The 15,841-nt window shown below is 43.3% G+C and overlaps 1 protein-coding gene across 2 annotated transcripts; it reads right to left on the reverse strand.

Moving 5' to 3' along the window:
* Positions 1 to 100: 100 nt before the first annotated feature.
* PLP1 (proteolipid protein 1) lies at positions 101 to 15,512 on the reverse strand. 2 transcript variants are annotated; one of them, XM_006751588.3, is made up of 7 exons: positions 15,343 to 15,512; positions 6,912 to 7,098; positions 6,040 to 6,196; positions 4,685 to 4,853; positions 4,153 to 4,226; positions 3,315 to 3,380; positions 101 to 2,219 (listed from the first exon to the last, which is right to left on the reverse strand). In XM_006751588.3, the coding sequence occupies exons 1-7, from the start codon at positions 15,344 to 15,346 to the stop codon at positions 2,148 to 2,150; spliced, it is 729 nt and encodes a 242-aa protein (XP_006751651.1). In that variant the 5' UTR covers positions 15,347 to 15,512; the 3' UTR covers positions 101 to 2,147. The 2 variants fall into 2 exon arrangements, with proteins under 2 accessions (XP_006751651.1, XP_006751650.1); XM_006751587.3 differs by having other exon boundaries at positions 5,935 to 6,196.
* Between the last annotated feature and the right edge of the window lie 329 nt (positions 15,513 to 15,841).

Genomic DNA, 15,841 nt, shown 5'->3' on the forward strand with positions numbered 1-15,841 from the left:
GAAAAATAAATAAGCTCCTTGAACAAAGCACAATAAAGGTCTAATTATTCGAGTTTCTATTGCGGGGTTACACAAAACAATTCACTCAAAGGACACAATGTTTGATTGAGAACATTCTTAATTTTATTTTTCTTTAATTTTATAAAATTCATTTTGTAAGATAAGTTCCTAAAAGTTTATCCTTTATGTGTGTTAAAATTGAAATTCTGTATCAGAAATGAAGGAAACACTTTCAGTTAACTCTCTTTGTGTGTGTATATGTGTGTATGTATGCGTGGGAGGTTTTCAGGGAAGGGTTGGTTATTTGTTATGTTATTAAATCAAAACAAAACACAAGATATGGATTACTTCACTTTCCTTGATCTTGATTGGTTTCTTACAGAACCTTTTCCATCTCCTCCCTCTATGCAGCCTGGAAGCTTATCTTGTATACTGGTCTGAAAACAAATATTAAGTATCTTTTTGCAAACATCTTACTTCTCCTTAAACATTGCTGAACCAACTTTGGGGGAAAAAAAACAACTCTTTACAACAAAAGAGCCACCTACAGTCATATCTGTAAGATCTCTTTCCATAAAGACCAATCAGCCTTTTCTTTTTTAACCCAAAGTTAAAAAACACAGAAAGAGAAGCCTGAAACCTGGGAGTTATTCAGGTTTCCAACTCTTTCCACCTTTCTGTTTCCATGGAAGCTTACCAACTGAATAGCTGATGGCTGGGGCATTCTATTAAGTGATCTATACTAGGAGAGAATAACCTATATGTTAAACCTGACTCTTTAACACATTGAGTTAGCACTGCTAAATCAAATCATCCCCCATTAGCTTAAAAAGAACAATCAAATAGGTTATTCAAATTGAGGTTCAAATTCACCAAATCCGTTTCTGCAAAGAGCAGAATAATTTGGAGAAAATCTAGTGGATGTATGGAACTAGCCAATTTTAAATATTATTTGCAATGTTTAACGTTCAATGTCCATTTGCTAAAGAATCATTATCAAAGAATCATTCTCTAGACCTTTCTGGTACAACCCCAAACAAGTGATAAACAAACTGGTAAATGTGAAATACGCATCATTCGGAAACAAATCAAGATCTTCAAATCATCTTCTATGACCAAATGGATAATACCCCATGAAAAGAGCACCATTGTGAAGATATGACAGAGGCCAGAGTATACAACTAATTAACAGAAAAAAGACACGCTATCCAAAGAGTTATCTATCCTGTGTCTACCAGAGGGCTGGCTCAGTTTACACTGTTAGCCACTAACAACTGCTGCTCCTTAGGCCAGTCTTTTTTTTTTTTTTTTTTTTAATGAGCTAGTTTCTTTCTGTTCTCAGCTCCTTGGAAACCACAGGGTTGTCATGGTAGCTGTTATCAAGGAAAAGGAAGTGAGAAGATGCTGACAATACCCTGCTTCTTTTCTCTAATAAGGTGCAAAGCCAGGTGCCCACTTGGTCTACACAGACACTACGCTCCCTTATGCTGTAAGTAAGATCGGCTGAGTTAGGGCTTAAATAGTCCATCGCCATCAGGGTCAGTGCTCTCTTTCTATGGGTGAAAGATCCTTGCTTTGACCCCCTTCTCCCAGCTGAAATAGGTAGATTTGGGCAAATGCTTTTATTGTTTTGTTGGCATTCTTTTTTTTCTTCTATCTTCCGTGGTAAGAGGGAGACAGGAGTGGGTTCTCTGTTTTGTACATCAAGGAGAATATATTTGGCCCCAATAGATGTCAAGGGGACCAGGTACATCCCTTCTCTCTACCTGAGCATCTTTTTTTCCACTTTGTTTCCATCAGTGGAAGTGCCCTTTGAAGAGAAAACACTTCCTGGTCCTCAGGAGATGCTTGAAAATTGAATTAGAGCCTCCATTCCTTTGTGACTTGCAGTTGGGGAGTCACCATCTGAAGCATTTCCCATTTCTAGCAGGAACCAGCTGTGAAGCAAAATGACTAAAAGAGGTACATAAGAGGGGAGAGTCCAGAGAGAGACATTAATCACCACAAGACTCTCCTTTCTTGTTACACTCGTCAAGTAAGAAGAGGGCCAGTCAGTGGCAAAGGCAAGAGTTAACATGGGAGACGCAGCACTGTAGGCTGTGTGGTTAGAGCCTCGCTATTAGAGAAAGGGACATTTCTACAGGAGATCAGAACTTGGTGCCTCGGCCCATGAGTTTAAGGACGGCAAAGTTGTAGGTGGCAGCAATCATGAAGGTGAGCTGTAGGAAGAGAAGAGAAAATATGAGTGAGAGCTTTTGCGAATGAGGAAGGGTAGAAATAAAATCAGTGAAATAAAGGAAAAACCCCTGATCTATAAAAAGCAGCATGTCCCAGGCTCTCACCCTACATGCCTGACTAGAAGTACTCTCTGAGACATTTCCTTCTAATGGCTCAGGCCCAGAGAATCAACTCGACGAGGGTTTATTCCACACCTATGCTAAGTCCTGGCACTGGGTTTTCCTCAGGAAAGTGAACAGTGCATTGGGCTCTGCCATCATCCCATCCACATGTCTGAGTGACCCGGAGTCACAGGCTGCTTGCTGCCGACACACGGTCACAAGGGACAGCACAACCCTCCCTGCTTCATGCATCAGTTTATTTTCCAGAATGAGGAACAACTCCAGTTTGCATAAAAACCTCAGCAGTAGGGGCCAGGAGTTCTGCGAGCTTATCCTTATCACTGCTTACTTAATGACTACAGATAAATTCCTTCACCCTTCAGTGCCCTAGGTTTTTCATCTGAACAATGAATGCACCCCATTGACACTGCACTGGAACACCATTGGCAGAACCTGGGGCATAGGATCACACTGTAGTAATAACCGTTCTAATAATGTCAGAAGGTCCTCCCAGGGTTTTCAGGAGAGTAAGTAAATCCCTTGGAGAGTGCCCAAGGTGGATTCGTATTGACAGCATATAGAATTCCAGGCTTTGGAAAATCATGTTTAGTAATGTTTCCTTGTTCTTTCACTCATCTGACCAGCATGGGTTGAGAATTAACTGCAATTTATGACTGCAAAGCTCTGGGCACTATTACATGCCCTGTAAATGTTAAATATTATCATTTCTGACTATTAATCTCTTACCTTCTCTTTCCCCACACCACTATTCCTGTTCCTGTCTAATTTCTGAAGTCTCTCTACCTTGCCAACCCAAAGTAGAAGTTCACAGTCTACACTTTGTTGTCCCTTCCCAGGCGCTTGCTTCTCTCTGGCATCACAAGTTTAGCAGTCTGTCTTTTTGCCTTTCAGCATAGCTGTACCCAAGCTATCCCAGGACCATTTATTTGCCAGGATCACATTCAGACAACTCACCAGGGAAACCAGTGTGGCAGCAGCCCCCACAAATGCAGCAATAAACAGATGGAAGGTCATTTGGAACTGCAAGAAAATGCAAAAGGGAGGAGAGTTTCTTGCAGCTGCAAAAATATGCTCTGCTGTAGATCATGCATGCAGCTTCTTGTGTGTTAATTCTGCCTCTATAACTAAACTCACTTCCCTGAGTGTAGGCCTCCTGTTCTTTAATGTACGTCACAGCACCTAGCCCCAGAGCACTCAGAACACAAAGTATTCATAAAACACTCAAAAATATTTTAATCAACTGGTTCCCTACAGTTGTACCTAGAATCCCCAAATTTAAAGTCATGGTTTAAAGTTTGAACGTTTAAAGCTACTGCCTTCTTCTTCAGGATTTACTTTTATTCCCCTGCCTCATTTGTGGATGATATCCATTGCCAATACAGTGTTTTCCTCTTTCAAATGTACTTTTTGTTTTTACTTCTCATTAGAGACGGAGGGGTTCCAAACTGAAAGTGGTTTTGTAAAACCTATGAGTATGTCTCTATGCAGAAATCATTTTCTTGATAAGGTTTTTAACTAAAAGAATATTTTTTTTCACTTGGGGGATTTTTCATCAATCTCTATCTTTACCTAAAACTACAAATCTCTCCTTTAAGGAAGGAAGTCTTGGAATGGACGGCTTTCTATGCAGCTCTAAGGGAAATAGATGTTTTAACATCTATGCTCAAAATCCAGCAAAAACAAAAAAACAAACAAACAAAAAAACCTGTGGCTTTTAAAATTGAAGGCCATGGGTAGAAATTTGTATGGTACAAGCCATTCCATTGTGAAAGAACTCAAATGGCCCACTCACCTCGGCTGTTTTGCAGATGGAAAGAAGGTTGGAGCCACACACCTTGCCAGGGAAAGCATTCCATGGGAGAACACCTGAGTAAGACACACAAGTCAACCAGGGTGAGCTTCATGGAGTTGTGGGGCTCCACGGAGATTTTCTTTCGGAGCCCTTCTTACATCTTTAATCATCCTGGCTGAAAAGTTGAATCCCACTAACAATCAGGATCCTCTTTTGTAAAGATTTGCAAAAAAAAAATAGAAGGTGGTACTGAACAGTTGTGTAATCTTGTGTTTGTTATTGAAATGTACTGCTTCTCAACCAGGCTAGAGCAGTGTTACCAGCCAAGAAAACTCCTACCACTTCCAAGAGAAGTTCCCTTCCAAGGGAAGAAATCTCTCCAATTTCAGTGGGGAGGGAATAACAAACTAAGATCCAGGCATCCATAACATTTTTCCCTATAATCACCACCCTTGTCATCCCAAGTAAAGAGCCAAATATATAGTGCTTTCATAGGGGGTAAGAGAGCCAAGGCACCAATACCCTAACTCACCATACATTCTGGCATCAGCACAGAGACTGCCTATACTGGCAGAAGTCTTGCTGGGGAAGGCAATAGACTGGCAGGTGGTCCAGGTGTTGAAGTAAATGTACACAGGCACAGCAGAGCAGGCAAACACCAGGAGCCACACAATGGTCAGGGCATAGGTGATGCCCACAAACTAAAACAATTGACATGGGGTGGTTAGAAATCAGCATCGGCCTGCAGACATTGAAGCACAAACTGGGAGATCCTGGAGTGGCATGTGCCAGATAGGAAACCAGATTCCAGGGATCTCCACCAAATGAAATTAGTAAGCAGGGCACCTCTGCCAAATGTCGTTGGCAGTATCTACTAGAGAACTGGCCCCAAGTGTGATGGAGGGTGGCGGGAATGGGTGGGGGTTGGAGTGAGGAGGATCCCTGGGTTAGAGAGGCTTCAGGAGATTTTTTGGGCAGATAAGGTGTAAAGAAATCAAAGCAGATCTTGAAAGAAAGTCGTGCCATTTCTCGCCTTAGGCTGAGCTTAGAAAATATTCCTCGTCATGAGACTTTTCATCCCTAGTCATTGAGCAAAGCCAATAGGAGGTTTAAATTTCAGATCCAAAAACCTTTCTAAGCCAACTGCTGGCCACAAAAGGTATCACCATAACCCACAGATATTCAACCCCCAAAAGATCTTACTTAACTCTAGAGACTGAAAACCAATGTGTGCTTCACTAGAAGCAGGGATAACCCTCAGACAAAGATGAAGCATTAAATATGTATATCCACGTTAGTTTCCTCTGGGACCTCCAACAGTGTAGAATCCCAGAATATTGGGAATTCCACCTTGGAGTAGAATTATTTAATTTCCATGATCCACCCTCCCTCTCAGATCAGGTACCTGCGTCCCAATCCCATGAGTAGCATTTAGGTTCTTAGGTGGTCAAATCTAATTTTATTGTGGTCCCTGCTAAGAGGAGAGTAAAGGAATACCAACAGATGGCTTAGAAATGGTCCGATTTTATGAAGTATCCACAAAAGTCATGCTTTTTTTTTTTTTTTTGAGATGAAATTTTCTAGGGAATTTTTGAAAGGTGAGGCTAAGCCAACTGGGCACCACGTTCTTCCTGACCTTCTCGTTCAGCTGTAGCCATCACTTCCTCACTCAAAAGCCAGGCCCCTAGAGAGGACCCAGCCTTGGGTGGGGATGAGGCCACAGACTCATGCCCAATTATCCCCCACCCCTTGTTATTGCCACAAAATCCTGAGGATGATCACCTTGTCGGGATGTCCTAGCCATTTTCCCAAACAATGACACACCCGCTCCAAAGAATGAGCTTGATGTTGGCCTCTGGAACCCCTCCCCTTCTGGCCCCCTGTTACCGTTGCGCTCAGGCCCTTGCCGCAGATGGTGGTCTTGTAGTCGCCAAAGATCTGCCTGACTGCGCCGGTGGTGTAGAAGCCCTCAGCCAGCAGGAGGGCCCCATAAAGGAAGAAGAAAGAGGCAGTTCCATAGATGACATACTGGAAGGCATGGATCCTGCATGAACAGATAAACAAAAGATATCAGGAAACCTTATTAACTGAGGAACCGGTTCCCTTCCTGCGTAAGTAAGGTGGACACTTGAGTGAGCACCTAAACAAGGCTAGGAATTTTTTAGAGGAATTACTAGGTTCCTCCACCCCTTGCTTACCCTGTGACCTGAAGAACTGGGGCTCTATTCTCCTTGGCCTGACCCTTCAGAGATGTTTCCTCAGAGGAGAAAGCAGAGAGGAGCTAGACTAGGAGGAAGAGGGATGAAGGAATAGGGGCCTAACGTGCGAGGAACAGGAAAGTCTTAGTACGGAGCCTGAGCAGACTCAAACAGTATGTCAAACCAAGAGCAGCAGCCCCAGTCTGTCCAGTCATTGTGCCTTTCCTGAGTTCTCCATACCTATCACTGCAGAGGCTCCAACTCAGTCAATGTTAACTTTACGGGCAGAAGTTAGAACACGTGGGACAAAGCAAGTGCAGTGGGGGGTGAGAAGTGGGCTGGCAGGCAGACAGAACTCCCCTTTCTGAATTTGGCATTTCCCCCTCATTCAGGACCTCAGATGGGGCATAGTTGAAATCTGCAAACAGAGGGAAGACTCAGGAATCCTGTCTGGCTCTATGCTAAACCCCCTACTAATCACTAAGGAGCTAATGAGTTCTATATGTCTCCAGGGAGAGAGGGGAAAAAAAGAGGGGTTTGTGTATGATAACAGGTACTTACACATTGATGAGATACTCATAGTCCTGGTAGTTTTTGGAGAAATAGGTCTCAATGAGCTTTTCTGTGCCAGTGAGTGCTTCATGTCCACAGCCACAGAACAGTGCCACCCCAAAGAAACATAATCCAGTGGCCACCAGGGAAGCAAAGGGGGCCCCTACGAGACATCTTGCACAGCACTCTAACAAGCCTGGGAAGGAAGGAGGGAAAAAGTCAGGGATGTTCCATAAGTAGCTCATGCCACTCATACCTCTCTGCCAGACCAGTCAAGCCCTGCGCTCACATGCACAGATGGAGTAGTCACTCCAGAGTCCAAAAGCACAAGAGTCTCCAACTTTAGGCTTCTGGAATGTGAGATTGACCCAAAAACCATCACTTTGTTCCATTCTTGAAAATAAGTCCTTAATTTTAATTCCCAGAATGTATGGGTTTTTAAAATAATCTGTCATCAAAGTAGCAAGCTGGGGAGACTATGCGAGCATCCTCTCCTTTTTTATTCTGATTTGTTTCTTTCAGTCATTTATCAACTCTTATGGAGTACTTACTATATGACCAGCATTGTGCCAGGTGTTATGTGGGATGTGAAAACATAAAGGACATAGACTTCACCATATGGGAGTCTTTTGTTTACTGAGGAAGAATGAGCTAAGTAGACCTAATATTTTCAACTAACAATTTTAGGCAGCCAAGTAAGTGGTTACAGAAGGTAAATGCAACAAAAGTTCCACAAAGGGACGGGTGCAGGCCAGAGATATTGGTATTGTCAGACAGGATTTGAGCTTTGGAGAGCATTCCAGGTGGGGGAAACTTTGGAAATTGCATGCTTCTGGATATTCCTGAACATTGGGTGTATTTGTCGCATGGAATGCTTGCTTCTCTTTCATCTAGAATATTATGTGGAGAGCAGTCCAAAGGGAAGGAGGAAACTGGCAGAGAGCAGGAGACAGTAATGGGAGGGTGACTATTATTCACAGTAATAAAAATGCAAGCTTGATGATTTTTGAACACTTTGCTTGGCTGATTTGTCCCCCTATATTGCAGCTTGGCCAATATCTGCACCCTCAGGCTTACACCAGAGTCCTGTCAAAACAGCTACAAAAAGACTCTATACAAAGTCAGCAAAGCATGAAACCTCTTTCTGGCATGACGAAAACACACCAGAGCCTGGAAACACAGGTGTCTCAAAGTGCTAAGAGTCCCTGAGATACCGAGACCTGTCACCCTAGGCCCCATGCCAGTGTTGCTGAGAAACAGGAAAGGCACACAAGAAGTCGTAGGCTCTAAGAATAGCTGTGCCCCAAGTACTAGCCCCATGCTGTAAGTGCCACATGGAGCAAAACTTAACAAATGTCAAGTAGATGGCAGACTAGATGAGGAAACCGTGGTTCCCTTGGGCCACTTGGCCAGATCCCAAATATATAAAGCATATACGTGTGTGGGGTGTGTGTGTGTGTGCGTGTGTGTGTGCGCGCACTGATTTTATACATCTATTCATATATCATATAATATATATAGATATGATATATGAAATATTTTATATATATCATATATATATATGAATTATATACACATATACAGCTGATGTGCTGAGAAGCTGTTTTTGGAAAAGCATGTTGGAACTCCTTATAAAAAGAAAGCAAATTGTACTAATTTCTAGGTTTGAATTTTTATCCAAATCTCACTTGTCTATGCCATGGTAGCAAGGACTAGGGGATTCCTTTGCCCTACCCTCTTAATGCTAGTACAGTTTCTTTTTAGCCCTGTGTGATTAAACATCTGTGGATCTGCATGGCTGATGCAATGTGAACAGATTTTGAAGGATGAGATTATCTCTATGATGAGAAAGTTGAGGTAGAAGGATTTGTCTCTGTTCTCAGAGCCACAGAATGAGTGAGTTCTATTATCCATCATCCTCTAAAATGACAAGCCCTCCCTTGGTCCTCAAAGAGCATCTTCCTCAAAGATTCTGGTATGTGACACCAGAGATGAGGTTCAGAAGCCCAAGGCAAGCAGACTAAGTAGCTAATATTTGCAGCAGAACTGAATTTTCATCCTTTTCCAAGAACTGAAGAACTGCTGTCAGAAAATTTGGCCTCTATGAGAAGCAATCAATTTGTAGCTGTGTTGCTGTAGTGGAGGCAAAGTTTACTTAGTATGAACTTGGCAATAGTGCTTGGTAACAGTGCTTCATCAGAGCTGTGTGTGTGTGTGTGTGTGTGTGTTGTGTATACATGCATGTGTGCACCGTGTGTGTTGTGTATACATGCATGTATATACCAGAAAGAAAAACACAGCAGTTCAAATTGATCATTGTTCTCAGGAAACATTCCAGAAATTGATCTTCCTCTTTCTCAACAGGTTAAGATACTAGATGCATCCTGTAAGTTAAGAAAAAGAGCTTGGAAATAAACAGTGCTGCCATTTTCCTACTGTCTATCCAACTCTTCCCCACCCCCAAACTCTAGACTCTTCTAGTAAAGAAGGTCTCTGAAGCCTGAGGGTGGGGGGAGGAGAAGGTCAGTGACCTCTCTGTTCCCTCTCTCCCCAGCACAGGGTCAGGGCTTGGACAGAGCCCTCCATAGCTCCCCTGGACAAAGAAGCCTTGTTTTTCCCTGAGATCCCAGGAGCCTCATTGGTATTCTGCAGGGGCCTGCAGGCCTGGGGGTGGGGAGGGGGTCAGACCCAGGGAACAATGGCAGAACTGTTTATTTAGCCCAGAGTAAGGACAGCCATCAAACCTAGCAAGTTACGGTCCTGTGCCACTCACTCACCCCAGCTTTTTCACCCTGGGAAGAGCTAAATAGCTCAGGTGTGATCAGGGATGAAGGAACTTGAACTCTTGCTAGCCAAACAGGGAATTCCACTCTAAGCTTTAGCTGATGCCCCCTCCAGGGTTATAAAGATAAGAAAAAAATCCTCTTTGGTGTATCTGATCCCTTGATCATCATCCAAATAACCAGAGAGTGTCAGATGTAGTGTCCTTACTGGGTGATAAAGGGCTAAGCCTTGGGAGCAACTCTGGATCATCCACCAATATGCTTTCTTTTTACATACATTTTTCCTCTATTTTCTTAGACCTCAAATAACTTCTGCTGCACTGCCACTCAAAGCAAGGGACAAGAAAGACAGGTTTTAATGAGTCTTTAACGTGGAGTTGGAAACAAATGGCCCCAGATAAATCACTCTGGAGCTCTATAGTTCAACAATATCAACATACACATTACATGTCCATCTCTTCACAGATGAAATGTCGTTCTGGGGACATCTAAGTTCAACAGAAGTGAAGAATCTCAGTCAGTCTGACCAAACAAAAAAATCAACTTTTAAATTTCAATTGGAAAAAACTCAGAACATGCCAAAAAAAACAAAAAATGTGTCTTCATCAAAGTAGTTGACAATCAAAACATTCTGAGAAAGGTCCATGGTGTTCACTTTGGTTTTTCACAGCCCAAGAAATGTCTTTGGGAATATGTGAACAATAGCCTAAAGCCACAAGCTCTACATTTCAGCACCTTTCATGGTTGAAAGGGTACTGGTTTGATTCAGGAAGCCTGTGAGGGATTCTGAAGTCCTTTGGCTCTCTTAAGAGTCATGCTCACGTTTCCAGGCTAAGCACAGATTGTCACATGGTAGAGTTGGCATAAAAGAACTACAATAATAATAATATTACCCAGTGCAATTCAATTGGATTAAACTACCTGACTTTGATGAGAGGTCATGGAGAAAAATAATGACCCTTCCCAGTGTTTTCCTTTCATTTCTTTTGATGTGGATTCAGTACAATTATTAAGCATATTTGAAGTAAGCTGGGCACTATGAGAAACAAAAGGGAATTATAAAGGCCAGTCCCTTTCTTCAATGACCTTTCAGTCTTGCTAGGGAGAACAAACTTGTGTCTGTGAATCAAAGACCAAAGCTACCTATAACTTAGTGTTAAAATGTATATGATCAAGTCCTGTGAGCAAAATGTAAGCAAAGGTGTTGGCTAGATTTATCCACAAACTTCCAAAATGAGTCTAATCAATCTGTGCTAGAACTTCAAGCCCTTCTGACCAATAGTTTTCACAGGAATCTGACAAAGATCAACAGGACCATTGTTAATCTTATCCAGATCCATGTCCATCCAAGGGACTGTGTTGATCCCGATGCTGTCTCTTTAAGCAGGAGCCAAGAGCTCCCAAACCCTCCCTCCTTTCCCATGCCCTGGGCACGCCTCAAGGACCAGCTCCATGATGGAAATTCAGTGTGAATCTGGGAACTCATCAAAGGGAGGAGAGGAAGGGCTTTCAGTGAAAGAGATGGTAGAAAGAGACCAATTGTGCCTTGCACAATTCCTAGCCTGTCCCTTGAATCCAGCTGACAAAGGGAGAGATAGAAGAACCCTATACAATAGATCTAAACAACAGGCAAACTCATTGAATGAAAAACTGGCCCCATCTCCCTAAGTCTCTAATCTGCTCTACAGTCTTACCCTCCTCCCAGAACCCACCCCTTAACCTCACTCCATGAACAGAGGCCTCCTTGATTGGGGCCTATAGCAGTTGACAGGGCCAAGATGCTAGAGCAACCGTGACTGGTACTGGGGATGGATGGAGATCAGTGGGTGGGTTCTAGGAGTAAAACAACAATCATCAGGAGGTGCCAGAGACAAAGACTTTTGCTTCTGGCCTTATCCTGGTCAGACAAAGCCCTGACTATAATCTTGTCTTCCCTACATGAACTCAGCACTTATACTGCATTCAAGTGGTGGAAGGGGGCCCTGCAACCACTGGGACATGGGAATCTAAGCCTAATGGATGGTCAAGTCATATGGATAAAGTTAAATAAAAAGGAAACTCAGCCTCTTGTTTGGACAGATATTATTATTACTATAGCAACAGCATTTGGACCAATTTATTTCCTATACTCCCTACTCCTCCCCAAACACACACATCACACACACACACACACACACACCAATATATGCCCAAACATTGGGAGGTTGGAATAGAAGCTTGATTATTAAACTCTATTCCTGACACATTGTCTTCATCTTGCCCATGTATGCGGAGGTAAAAGAGAAGCACCTGATAATAAGCTAAGAGACAACATTTTCTATACCTTATTCCTTAGGTCAGTCTCTCACCGTTTCCTCCTCTCTCCTTGGTTGCAGTGTGAAGCTGATCTGGGGAGCTTTGTTCTCTTCCTTGGGATGTCACTGATTCTTTTTTCCAGAGCCCTGCCTAGCAGAGAGCTCAGAGGCAAGTACAGAGCAGTAAGATCACCTTTACAACCATTTTTAAATAGCCAAGGAGGAAGTAATCAATCAGTACTCATAGGGTTTTTGAGGTAAGTTTGGAACTGGGTAGGCCCTAACAGTGGGAAAGAAAGGGAAACCTGCTGTTTGCCTTCCAGGTTGATGTGACCTTACCTGATCATGTCACTGCCCTGACTCAATCTTCTCTGGATCTGAAGTTCTGTAGGCAAGGAGGGCATTTCTACATTGCTTTCTTTCAAGACCAAGAACTATACCCTGGGGATGGTTTTCAGGGCTTCAAGATAATACACAAAAAGGCAATGAGGGAAAAAGATGCCACTAGCTGGGTGCCAGTGCCTTGATAGGTTTAAACACTCTATGTCCCCTCCCACCCATCTCCCAGGGGTTCTTAGGCCTTACTACTACTCATATAGCTTTGAGAGGATAGTTCCAGTTGTCAGGCTCTTGACTAAACTTCCAGCTTTCATAGCGCAGAGCCAGGGCAAAAGCCCCTCCAAGCAGAGCAAGCCTTTCAGTTTGCTTGGCTCTTCAAGAGCTCCTCTGGCTCTGCAGGGCCAAGGTGAGGAATGGGGTGGGGAAGGCTGTCGTGATCTTTTTAGTCACTGTCTCTAGGAGGAGTAAATGAGTATGTATGCTGGTTTGGATCTGGTTTCTTTTTAGCTCTTGGCATTCTTGTGGCATTCTTGCCATCCTGGTGGGATGCAGTTAGTCTTCAGGAATTTTGTAAAACTGGACCCCTGCTTTGTATCCACACTTCTTTCTTGCCTGGGCTACCCTCACTTAGCCTGCACCAGCCAACACTACCCTCCTCGGCAAACAGCCACCTTTGGAGGGAAGCATCACAGTGTAGTTACCAGGGTAACAGCCACTGTTCTCAGACAACAGGCTTGCAGGAGCCAATGTTTTGCTGTTCAGTAATGGCATTGTGTTACTGAGCAGAGAATAATCAGCTACTGCTCTTTAGCTCTTTTCAGGTTCCATTGTTATCCCAAAGACTCATTTAGAACATACCCTTCCCAAGTCAGGACAAATTTTAATGAACTATCATTTCCCCCATAAACCTTTTATATAGATAATACTGAATTCAGTGTTCCTCTCTGCTTCCCATCCTGTAAGATTGTATGTGGTTGAGGTAGTGAGCTCTATGTTTCTGGGGGTGATTAAACAAAGGCGATAGGAACATTTAATTAGCTGTTGTAGAAGGGAATCCTGCCTTGAGAGTTGGCTCGGGCAGCTTCTAAAGTTCCTTCCAATCCCAGATTCCACGATATAATTTGTCTACTACAATTGTTGAACAGCAACACACTCCATGTCGGAAGTAGTAGCAGTACAGTACCTTGTTAGAGATGGTCTATTATTTACAAAGGACTTGAGATACTTTGTTATTGAATAATCAAAAACTCAGTGGCTACACTCACGTGCACCTGGCCCAAGGATTGCCCACCCCCAAGATCTGGGATCCAATACACAACCTCAACTGTGCCCTTATCTGTGGCAATCTCCCCTGGAGATTCCCCTGGAGGAAATCATCCAGCCTCGTAACAGGAAACTGTCCCTGTGGTCACCTCATTTGTTCCTGCCTTTTCCTCAAGGCTTTCATCCCCTGAGGAAGTAAGAGTTCACATCGTTCTTTACTCCCTCTCCATTTTTTAATTCACAACCTACCCAATCAGCTGCCTTGACATTACATAGGGTTCCTGATGTTACCGAGGGTAGGAACTGAGTTCCCCTAACATTCACCTCTCACCTGGCTACACTCAGTTGGTAAAATGATTCTTACCCAAGTGCACAAAGTATACACAAAGAAAGCCCAAAGCACTTTGGAAAGAGTAAGAGTCAGCTTATACACGTGTTATTGCATAATAATTGGTATGATCATTATTTATAATTGTTATAGAGCTTGCCCATTTTCAAAGGACATCCACATCATTATTACTTGATTTTCACAACCCTGAAAGTAGACAAAGCAGTTATTGTTATCCCCATTTTCCAGAAGATGAAGTGATAATTCACAGTGATCTACCCAAGGTCATGAAGTTCGTAAGTGGCAGATCTGGGATTCGAACCTGGTTGTGTTGGCTCTAGTCCAGTGCCCTGCCCTCTTAGTTATCCATGTTGAATACATGCTTCAAAGATCTCTCTCAGGATGAAACAACCTAAAGGCTGACACCAGCTTAATATAATCGAAAACCTTTTTCCATGGATGTTGCTGGAGTCTTCTGGGTACTACATTTGATGGTGAATACAGAGGACAATTGATTCTCGTTTCATTTAGGATACATTCAAGCTGCTACTCTTTTGCCAAATGTGAACGATGTCTGCACATCTCTGTGGCATCCTGTGTGGACAAAGACCCTTGTGCTCTGTACTCTAAGTAGACACTACCAAAGACCAGACCTTATAGCTTCTCTCTTTGTTCATAGAACCTGGAGAAGCCTTCAGTACTCAACCAAGTCAGTAAGAGCCTTAAGGTCCCAGCAGCTTCCCTGTCATAGGAGGGATTTAGAGTCTGAATCATGCCCTCAGAAAGGCTGAGTCTGTGATATTTGCTAGATATGGTCACCCATATATGTGTGCCTGCATGCACATGCGCACACACACACACACCTGCTACCCATATCCACTCCCCATGGTAAAGCCATTGAGGCCTTTACTTTCATTCCCTGAACCTGAAATTGGCCCTCTCAGCCATAGCCAAGCCTGAGTTCCATCTTGCCCAATTTCCCAATTTCCTTCTGATGCCAAACAGAGTCCAAATTTTGTATCAGCAAGCAGTTATTTTATACATCTGAGGGCTAGCCAACACTCATTTGTCTCCAGAAGAACCAGGGATGTCAGCTGACCCAGCCCCTACCAGGGCCTGAGAACAGGGGAAAAGAGAAGGTAGAGGGAAGTGAGGGGGTAAGAGAACACATGACCATATCCAACCCTCTGGGCACTCTCTCCAAGGACCTGTGGTACTCTCCACGTGCTGCTGGAGTTCTTTGGTAATAAAACAACATTCTCAGTACAGCAGAGAAGGAGTTAACTTAATTGAGTGCTAAGGAATTAAACAAAACAAGTGCCAAAACACAACTCATTGAAACCATTGGAAACCCCGAAACCCTCCAGTTGGAAATTCTCTTGCAAATTTCTGTACCTGCTTGAATCTTCCATGCTAAAGTTTTTGAAACTCACCCATGTCTTTGGAACTCTGACTCCAATTGTAGCCGGCTGGCTAGTCTGCTTTGCGGCTGACTTTGTTCAGCTGGAAGGATCCTGGTCTCTCCAGTCTCCTTCTTCGGTCCTTTACTTTTTCTCTCTGAGTATCTTTGTCCTCTTCTCCTGCAATGAAAAGGGCTTTCTGATTGACAGCCAACCCCCTTAAAGAGACAGGCCCGCTTTCCTCCTCCTCTCCTCCTCCCCTTCTCCTCCCCTTGTCCCCACCTCCTTAGGGATACTCCCTTCTCTAAGGGCTCCATCTTCTCTTTCTGCTTTTCACTGCCAATTGTTTCATTTTCTGTTTTTCTGTTTTTCTCTAAGCCTTGCCTGTGTGGAATTTCACTTTGCTGCAGAGACATCTGGAAATGTGGTTTGGGGTAGAAATAAAAAGATGAAGTTCTAGAAGCCTCCAACTGATGCTTGGGTCTATTTAATGTGGGATGTGGCAGCACAAGTGTCAGAAGCCATGGAAACT

This window comes from Leptonychotes weddellii, chromosome X, assembly GCF_054177405.1.
Source record: "Leptonychotes weddellii isolate Sample4059 chromosome X, ASM5417740v2, whole genome shotgun sequence".
In the NCBI taxonomy this organism is placed as follows: Eukaryota; Metazoa; Chordata; class Mammalia; order Carnivora; family Phocidae; genus Leptonychotes; species Leptonychotes weddellii.